The 9,790-nt window shown below is 36.9% G+C and overlaps 1 protein-coding gene across 2 annotated transcripts; it reads right to left on the minus strand.

Moving 5' to 3' along the window:
• Positions 1–538: 538 nt before the first annotated feature.
• LOC149553469 (uncharacterized) lies at positions 539–5,862 on the minus strand. 2 transcript variants are annotated; one of them, XM_089789904.1, is made up of 11 exons: positions 5,484–5,862; positions 5,079–5,122; positions 4,899–4,979; positions 4,232–4,339; positions 3,919–4,010; positions 3,558–3,632; positions 3,381–3,450; positions 1,535–1,636; positions 1,233–1,344; positions 1,050–1,112; positions 539–919 (listed from the first exon to the last, which is right to left on the minus strand). In XM_089789904.1, exons 1-11 carry the CDS (start codon positions 5,704–5,706, stop codon positions 822–824), a joined length of 1,068 nt encoding a protein of 355 aa, XP_089646030.1. In that variant the 5' UTR covers positions 5,707–5,862; the 3' UTR covers positions 539–821. The 2 variants fall into 2 exon arrangements, with proteins under 2 accessions (XP_089646030.1, XP_089646031.1); XM_089789905.1 differs by having other exon boundaries at positions 620–919; positions 5,079–5,146; positions 5,484–5,620.
• Between the last annotated feature and the right edge of the window lie 3,928 nt (positions 5,863–9,790).

Here is a 9,790-nt window from a genome sequence, read left to right on the forward strand (position 1 = left end):
CTACAATATTCTCGCCCTTATGTTTCTTGAGTAGGTTTTTGAGCTTACTTCAGCTTGGTCGTCTTGTCTAACTATCTTGGTATTTTGGTATCTGGTAAATGTATTTCTTTAAATTTAATGATAATTGAGAATTAATGTTGATTAGTCAATATTCAAAGGACCTCAACTTTTGTTGAATTTTCCGCATTTTATGGAGTGCTGATGTGACATTGATTTTAGGGGCAATCCTTACACTAGTGAAGAGCTTGGGTGGTTTTTTATGCTTGCTTTACAGTCATTTTGTGTCTTATTTGATGCAATCCGTAGTGTAAGTGGAATGTGCAACTTAACGTCCAAGAGTTGACCCACCCTCCTATCTCGAAAGCCCCGGATAAAGCCAACTGGAGAGAGAAGAAAATGTGTCATTCATAATCAAATAGTATATGCGTTATACTGCATTGTTAATGTGGTGATTATGTGGTGATACGAATACCAAATCCATTAGCAAAGCATAAGGGAATTAACGGACAGATATCATTCATGACATCGCTCGATGGGATGGGATGGGATGGTACTGTACAAGTACATTATATTGTAAGTAATCAGAGTAACGAATAGTACTACATTGTGACAGACCATATTTGTCGATAAAAGTTTTGATCCAGAAACTTGTTAATTGTGTGCATATTCTAAATGACTTAGCATTGATATTTACAACTTGGTGTACAAATCTTGACCTAATATCAGAAATTCGTCAGCTGGATCGTCTTATTACTGTACAGCTTTACCAATTGTATGGAAAATTTGCTCGGCAAGCTGAAGAAATCTGAGAGACAAGGTTACTAGACTACTTGATGGGTAGCATTCTCTCTTGCAAGAAGTTTTTCTAGAGAATATTTTTTTTGTTTTGAATCCTTGAATTCAATTCTCTTGCCATGTCCTGTCGACAGAAAGTGCATAACATCATTAATTGAATTAATATTACCCGCTCCAGCAATCTGCCACCAAAATTGCACTGCTAGATTATGACATACTTTCTGAATAAGAGATCAAATCAAGTGAATGCAAACCTGGTAAAATCCATAGAAAGTCCAAGTCTAGAAGATGTTGGATGCAATCGAGATGCCGTTTGGCTGCACAAAGTTATAACCTCAGTAGAAGGAATTGAGGTGAAAAGTAAAATAAGTGATTTTTCCTAAACATGCACTTTTTGTCTATGTTAGAATTATAAATAAGCTGATGTTTTTTCACACCTGCAAGAATGCTATACTCCTCTGAAACGTCCAATTTTCTGTCAGTTGAAACTATCAGAAGATCACCAGTGAATAATGCTTTCAGTGGCTTATAAAACAGTGAAACAGAGCCCTGAAGACAAACACAAAAGAGATACGCTTAGTCTCACATGAATTCAGATTGATTGACTTGGGGAAGTTTTGATTAATCTTCATTTCTACATGTAATAGCTTATATTGTTATAATGTTATGTGTGAGCACAAAATAGGCTAATCCATTCTACACGTAGGCTTCCCCGGGTTTTCATATGCTGGTCCCTCACCTTTGAATGTCCCGGTGTGAAAATTACGTCGAAGTCTGAAAAAATACTCCATGGACCTTGCCCTTCTAACATCAACTCAACATCAGCTGTAGACATGCCTACCTGCCACATAAACAGTCATGTCTACTTTACAGACATAAAATTATTTCTGAAAATTGAAGAAATCTTCCAAATCTTGAAATATCTGCTACCATAGAAGTCTCTCGTAGATTCACAATCAACAAATCACAATGTATGATGGATTGGCAGATAATTTCAAAGAGTGCACGCATCTTTTTGACAATAGTTCCAATCCCAAAATGTCTGTTAATTTCAAAAATCAGAAAGCCGTTTCTATGGGACAAGAAAAAATTCAGCTTGTGGTAAACTTCACTGGGAATCAGAATTCGATATTTGATGGGTGCTTACAAGTAAATGGTGCTAATGGTGCTAGAATCATTAGCTTCTCAGAAATAAACATTTTTGTCGTCCTTGTAGTTTGAAAGTATAATATGACTCTCTTATTCATAGAAGCGCCAATAGTAAAGTTAACAAAGTGCAAATTGGAGTTTTCTGAGGACCAGATTTCTGGCATGCCACTTGAGCAGCAATTTAGCTGGGGTATTTCCGGAGCATTTAAGGAAAGCTCTTGTCAAAGGTGACTGAAATAGGATATTAGTAAGCTTGTAAAGAACTTTGTGTTCTTTAATTTATATGCACATACAAGAACAAGAAAGATGGTTAATGGTGGAGACATCAACTACAACACTGCTATGCTTTCATCCATTTTACCGCTAATTGTAGAGATTTGACCACAAGTGATAATACTGCTAGAAGTTCACTCCCTCTATCTACATGTCACAATTCTGTGAATATCACTTCATTTTCAGTCCATTCATATTTTCTAGTATGAGCAACTGTAACAAAATGTACAATTTCCTTTGAGGAAAATATGGTACTAATAGCTCGTGCAAGCCATGTTAAAACTACATCTTGAATTTGGATTTGGTATAGATTTCAGGTTTTTCATTCGCTAATTGATGAATATATATTCAGGGGAGGGGCTAGGAGGCTGATTTCTTTACTACCTACTGAAAGCTACAAGGACCAAGGGGGCATTATGGTTCTCAAGCTTCGATTCCAAAGTTAGAACCCAAATGTCCATGTAAGGGACTGAAGTAGTGCAACAGATCTCGAAATCTGTGTGGAAACTATTATATAAGCAGCACCAATCAGCTGCTATCATACTCATGTTTATATGGATGTGTGCAAGTAGCTTTTTATACCATAACAGTTGTGTGAACTCGGAACTTCAAATATATGGAATCTGCATGTATATGTTCAACAATTGTTCCTGGTAGAAGGGAAAATTTTAGCAGAATGAAAAAGAAAATCCCTATATCTCTTGTGCTTTGCAGATAAAAAAGAAAACGGAAAAGATAGCTTAGCTTACATTCTAAGAACACTAGGGCTTGATCCTTTATTTAACATTTTATATTAAATTTATTTCAATTACAAAAATGACATTTTGGTATCTTTTTTTGGGACTCACTGAACCCCATCTTCTTGAACCAAACCCTAGCTTAGTTACCTCTTAATTACGTTCTCTATTACCATATGTTGATAATTTTTTCCTTAGGGTAAACCCCTCTCATTTCATTGCTTTGCTTTATTGATGGAGTTCTTGTCTGGCATTTCTTTCTTTCTTTTTACCCATTTATTCAGCTTTAGCCTTAAGGCTTTTGTGAAATCTTGATCTCATTTCAAATTCAGTGGGCAAGGATAAACGCACTGCTGAGTAAATAACAGCAGTTGTAAGATAATATAGTCCTCACAACAGCCAAAAAGTTGAGATATGATATATCACCTCATAAATGTGCATAATACGATCACACCGGAGACGTTTTGCCCATCTAGCATGATCTGCTGCACCGTCACTATGCCAAAAGAAATACCAAATAAGAATCACAATGGGCTCCAGAACTGGAATTTCAACACGAAAAATTGGTAACAGGGACAAATACCTCCGCAGTTCAAGACTTACTTGTGATTCAGAAACATGTAGCGAGCCCCTCCAAGATGTTCTATATAATATGCAAGGCATTCTGAATATCTAGGGCTGCAAAATTATTGCCATAATATATTAGTCTAAACTCCAGTGAGTAACAGAGAGATCTTGCATTTAGGGAAATTTAAAATGCCAATCTAGACAACATATAGAGTGTGTTTTTTTAATCAAAATACTCAAAAGAAATATAAATTGTATTCCACATAGACATAGATCCTTCAATTGATAGCTGCTATTAGTTTGAGAGAAACTTCATAAATTTTTCCCCCACCTTAAATACAAAGAAACATCAAAGGATCCCTTCCAGTTCCAGGATTACGAAGTACAGAGTAGTTACCTGCCAACAAGAATGTTTCCCTTTGGATGGATAATCAGGTATGGTGTTGCACCATTTGATTCAATGGAATGATATCCACAATGATAAACACCCTGTCCACATTGAAAACAGGTGAACCTACAGAAATCAACATGGAATGCACACTGAGCTTGAACCAAAGGCTTGTATCGTACCTTTAGCAGATCTTTTTAATTTATTTTAAATATGAAACTCAATTATACGGGAACCCCGCAAGGCAGACAAAGTAATGTGTAAAACATATTTAGAATGAAGACAATAAGGAAAACAAAGGGAGACTGAAACGAGTTCTTACAGGAAGGGTCTGCTCGTTAATTGGAAGAGGGAATGACATTTGAGCTTGTAAAATATCAGCAGCAGGAGTCTTTGTATGTATAGATGCTGTAGGACAAGATATCATGGCCTGCAAAAGAAGTTCATTTGTATTCGTATCTCAAGAATACTACGCAAGCATAAAAAATCGTGAAGCCTTATACATTAGTGCATTCTGATCATCACTATAGCTCAAACATTCTAGTCGTCACATTATCTCAAGCATTCTGGAGACGAAGATAAAGCCCGTTTCTTAAAAAGCTCAAAGGGGCAAGTGTAAACAAATGCAAAACCAAATTTTCTTGCATTAAGTAATTTCTCAATTCATATCACCATGCATTGCAGAAGCCAAAATACCCTAGTTGGTCTGTATAACACCAGAAACAATAATGGGTTCAAATGCATTGACAGCAAACAAAATAATCTGTTGCAGTTAAGTATACTTTTGTGTTAACTGTCGGAAATTGATGTAATAATGGTAAAATATTTGGTTGCTTTCTAAATTTTTGGGATTCAGCATCTAAAATCACCCTGCAAACAGATCTATTCCCACATGCCAAAGAGTGGCCACTGTCAATGTCACTACTTAAACTGCACAAAAAATACAAAAGCCAGAATTATGGAACTCTTCTTATTTTCATTGACCGTACCTGGAGAGCCTCAAGTCTTTGTTCTGCACAGCTAGGCTGATCATACACTGCACCTTGTTCATCAATCCTTTTAAAGGTGCTCTGTCCAAAGAATTCATCACCGTTAACCCACTTACATTGAATTATTAGAAAGAAAATTACTTGACACATTGACAATGATAATTATGAAAAATATCGTACCTGAGCCATCCAGTAGCACGCACCGCAGTCTATGCACCTCGTGTCTGCAAATCATGCGCAACATTTTACTGTATCAATACCAAAATAAATATAAATTAGGGAAAATACCCCACACTCAGCGAAGTATTTTCCTGAAATCAAACACATAATCCTTTGAATATTGATTATGAAACGGTCCATAACAACCGATAGAACTTCCATACAGCCCTTCTATTCTAAAGAAGCTGTAAAACTCTCATCAATGCCCACAAACTCACGAACTCTAGAAAATCATGGTAATTATTTTTAAGTTTAAAATAAGGTCGTAAATTATCAGAATTTTTTTTCTGAATTAGTAGGTCCTAAGCTTTAATTTCAGTGTTTTACCAGTCAAAACAGACAATGGCAATCAAGCTAAGGGCACACCTATATAAAATTCGCCGTCCTTGTTCTGCGGCCTCTTTTGCCGTTGGGAAGTAAAAGATTCTGCCGCCACACCCGAATCGGCCTTTAAAGAAACATTCAATTTGCGAAACGCATTTCTGCAAGGTGATCCGAACCCGAGACCTTTAAAAAGCTTGGCGCCCGTAAAGCCAGATAACGAGACCTTCTGAGGGACATTTATCTGTAAACTCATTTTATACTCCATTGCTGATGAATGTTAATATCTTATCAGAAATTAATTGAACATTTTGAAAGCGGGACATGTCATCTTGGTATATATATAGTTAAAATTTTGAAATGGGGACGTGGTGTACTGTCAGGACAGGGTCATGTTTATCCTGTGCCTACTTTCAAAGTGGATAAAGCAGACGTGGACAATTGTGCCTTACAACCTCGAGCACAAACAATGGGAAGGGGTAAACCTTGGGAATTTGAGAAAACGACATATTTGGGTTATTAGTTACCTATTTGGCTGAAGTTAACAGCAAATAAAACAATATTTTTGGGCTTTGATTTTTGTGGGTGATCTGGTTTCCTCTTTTCTTTTCTTTCAAAATAGGAATCAATGGAAAATTGTTTCTACAATTAACCAAGCCGAGCTAGTATTTGCATATCTGCATCCTTCAGTGCAAGGTTATATTGATTTTGAAGGGTGCAAGGTCATGTTGACAGAGTTATATATGTTAAATAGTGTTATTCATGTAGAAAAATAATATATTATTTCTATTTAAAATACCACTTGGATTTTAAGAATAGTTGACTAATGTTTATATCAGTTCACTTCACTTTAGGTGCTCAAAAGAGGATAATACATAGATCTTGATATTTTGCTCAGTTTAGGGTTATAACAATATTACGGTAATAAAGAAACACATTACTCTAAAATTCATAGATTATAATAAGATGAAGGTTCATGGGATAAGAATGTTGCAAATTTGAAAGAAATAGTCATAATGAACACCCCTCATGCTATCTACACCTTTATCTACAATGCATTTTCATGCATCCTTTCATATATTAGTGTTTTTCACTCGATTCCAATACATTTTTAATATAACAATTTTTTGACCATTCCAACACTCCCCCTTAAATCATTACCAAGTCTCCATATTTTGGCTTTTGGATGACTCAATAGGGCCCTTTGATGTTTTGCCTATATTTTCTCAATGTTGTTCTTTTCTAATGACCTTGAAACCAACATTCTTTTCAAAAAATAAAATTGACTCTCATTACAACTATCAAATCTTATTGTCTTCATCTTTACATTCTTCATAAATTTCATCTCACAAAAACTAATTGATTGATTAATGAACAAGTATCACCTTGTGACTTGTATTTGTCGTAAGCTATAATAGTTTTTGATATAGCAAACTGCAGGCTTGAGACCAGCCAGAAGTTACCCCTCCCTATCTAACCAATCCCTTTTCTAGTCATACAAAACGTCAAAAACATCTTAATTTCTAGCCCAATAGTATTAACTTTCAAAACACTAGTATCCACTTTACTACCCTTAACATTAATACTATGACAAAAAATGGTCCAACAACCAATATTAGAGAAGTTGCTACTAATACGATTTTCCATAATAACTAAAAATGCCACCAAGGGCACAAAGTTCATAGTTAAACATAACATTAAACAAAATAAAGAAAAAGAAAGCACAGGGGCTAACTCCCCTCCTTCTCGTCCAGGTCCTACCCCTTCTTTTCATTAGGTTTTTCTATGGTCGGTTTCTCAGCCTCCTCCTTGACAGGTTTCTTCAATAGAGTCTTGAGTCAATCGCAAGCCAAGAAGTTGTAGAGGGAGCAGTGATCTCACTCTCTTTTCCCTCATCCTTCTTGTCCTTGCTTACCTGCGGAAAATAAAGAGTGGTGGCCACCAAGTGCATGACTTTAGTGGAGAACTCCACTAGGGTTTGAACCTTTTGGCACAATGCTTCCTAGTTATCGAACAAGTCATGCATTGAATGCTCCAATCTATCCAACTAGATTTTTCTCTAATCCTACCCATGGCTATGACACCCCTTCTTCCCCCCATTCTTAGTTGCATCCTTTCTTGGGGAAGCAATATATTCCCCCAAACTTTTACACAGGGATGGTTTAGCTTCCAAGGTATTCAAAATGTGAGACAGGTTAGGAACCTCCTTTTCCCCCCAGACCAGGTTGCATGATCTTCCTCTTTCTTTTGGTGGACCTCCTTTCACTTTTCGTGGACTTCGAGCTCATCTCTTACTGGGGGGTGTCTTAAATTTTTTCATTTTAAGCCTTTTACTCGACATCCTCACAGTTTTATTACTCTACCTAATATTTATATCAGTGTCAATAATGCTTATGTTTTTCCTATTATCTAGGGGCTTATGTCCACCTTCTTCGAGGCCAAACAAGGCTAGGGTCCATAGAGACGTGGGGAGTTACAGTGGCAATAGGGTTAACTAGAAGAGATAGGTTGAGGGCAAGCTAAAATTTGTAAAGTTTGAACATGAAGGGCTAGTGTAGGATATAAAAGGATCTACCTTCTTCTCTCTTTCTCCTAACCTTAAACACGCTATCCTCCATTGAATGCAAAGTGAGGTGTGGGAAGGAAATCAGGTCCTAGTTCCTAAAATGGTTTAGAATAGAAAAATGGTAATAATACAACACCTGATGTCAATCTTCAAGAGTTATATAGCACATGATGGCATAACAGACAATGTCCCAGGGTTTGGGTAGGTCCTACCTAGAAAAGCCACCCCTCATGCAAACAGGCTCCTCCTTAGAACAATTTTTTTTTCATATTGTTCACCTTCATATTATTCTAGGTATTGATGAACTATAGGGAAACATTTTCATCATACTCTTCAATGCCCTTCATGAATGACATCAATCCATAGGAGCCACGAAGATAAACCCATGCCGCCTCACTCTTCCTGATGCAGTCTTCAATCTTGTCCACTTCAATGTGATCATTGGCACCCATGTCTTCACCAAAGTTCAATCACTAAATCCTCAATGTTCTCTTACATCCCCTTGTTGTAGAATTGGAAGCAAGGGCCATTTAAAGGTATGATGATAACAATGAATCTGAAAAAGTAATCAATTTTCATCATAAAATCACAAGGCTTCACATTTTCCAATCCCTATGTAGCTTGAATATGTGTGAGTTGTACCTTTCCCATCGAAGTTAACTATTGCCAGCTATGTATTGATTGAAGGATAAGGGAATTTCTATTGTTATTGTATACAACTCCTATCTTTGTTAGATTTTTTGTTATGACTAAATCCACATGGATTGTCCTCTCACCATACTAATAAATTCTCACGATGATGGATCCCCAAATTAACATATACACCAAATCCTTCCAAATATTGACTTTATGATTTTTCACTCTTGGGTTCTCTTACTCACCGGGATTCACATCAATACACCATTTGTTGTACTTCATTATATTGCACTAGAACATGTTCTCTTTCCACCATCATTTGTGTGGATGGTGGGGTTGGCTGACATCATCCTATTCCTTTATTCCTTTGACATTATGACCCACTTTGGCCAGGTCATCCACAACACCGTTGCCTTCCCGATATATGTGCTTCACATGGACTTCAAGTAGCCCATCCAATAGGTTGCAGATTTCCTCAATTGCCACTTTTATCTTCTAGTTATACCTACCATCTCTGTCCTTAACAACGTTAATAATCAACATCAAATCTCCCTCAATGACCAGTTTATTAATAATTCTAACTCGCGCTATCCTCATTCCCCATAATATGTCCAAGGCTTTTGCTTCATTGTTTGTCCCCTGCCCCACATTTCCCATCATATGAAACCATCACCTTTCTAGTATTATCCTGAATAACACCTCTAGTTGTCATCCTCCCTGCAATGGCCAATACATCAAAGTTAATTTTCAACCAATCTTCAAAGCGGGTGCCAAACCATTTTGTGTCTAGCATTGGCTTTAGAGTTGTCAAATCTTGTCACCTTTAGACCTAGGTCCCAAGAATTAGCCCATCTCATGTCTTGGTCTCTTAGGGGGTTTGAAGGGGGTTTCTACTCTGAGATCTCACTACATTCTTTCAATATCCCGATCACTTGTTGTGTCACCACCTCGATAGAAGCAACCTTGTCCCTAAAAATGTGATTGTTCTATTCCTTACATATTTGCCACACCACATAAGGGGGGATGACTCTCCAAAAAAAATTGAGGTATGGGTGATTAGAGGGACCATCCCAACAAACAAACTAATGAATTTTCTCATTGAAGCACCACTAACTCTCCCACAAGGAGATAACCTCTCTTCAAACCTCCT

This window comes from Cupressus sempervirens, chromosome 6 (genome assembly GCF_028749045.1).
Source record: "Cupressus sempervirens isolate cs-2001-9-10 chromosome 6, ASM2874904v1, whole genome shotgun sequence".
Classification (NCBI taxonomy): domain Eukaryota; kingdom Viridiplantae; phylum Streptophyta; class Pinopsida; order Cupressales; family Cupressaceae; genus Cupressus; species Cupressus sempervirens.

Bases quoted from the DNA above. Each gene is read 5' to 3' on its own strand.
- LOC149553469 (XM_089789904.1), bottom strand. From the start codon at position 5,706: ATGGAGTATAAAATGAGTTTACAGATAAATGTCCCTCAGAAGGTCTCG. The intron at 4,011-4,231 runs GTAAGAACTCGT...CAATGTGGACAG, and splicing joins TTAACGAGCAGACCCTTCCT to GGTGTTTATCATTGTGGATA. The intron at 3,451-3,557 runs GTAAGTCTTGAA...CTTTTGGCATAG, and splicing joins TACATGTTTCTGAATCACAA to TGACGGTGCAGCAGATCATG.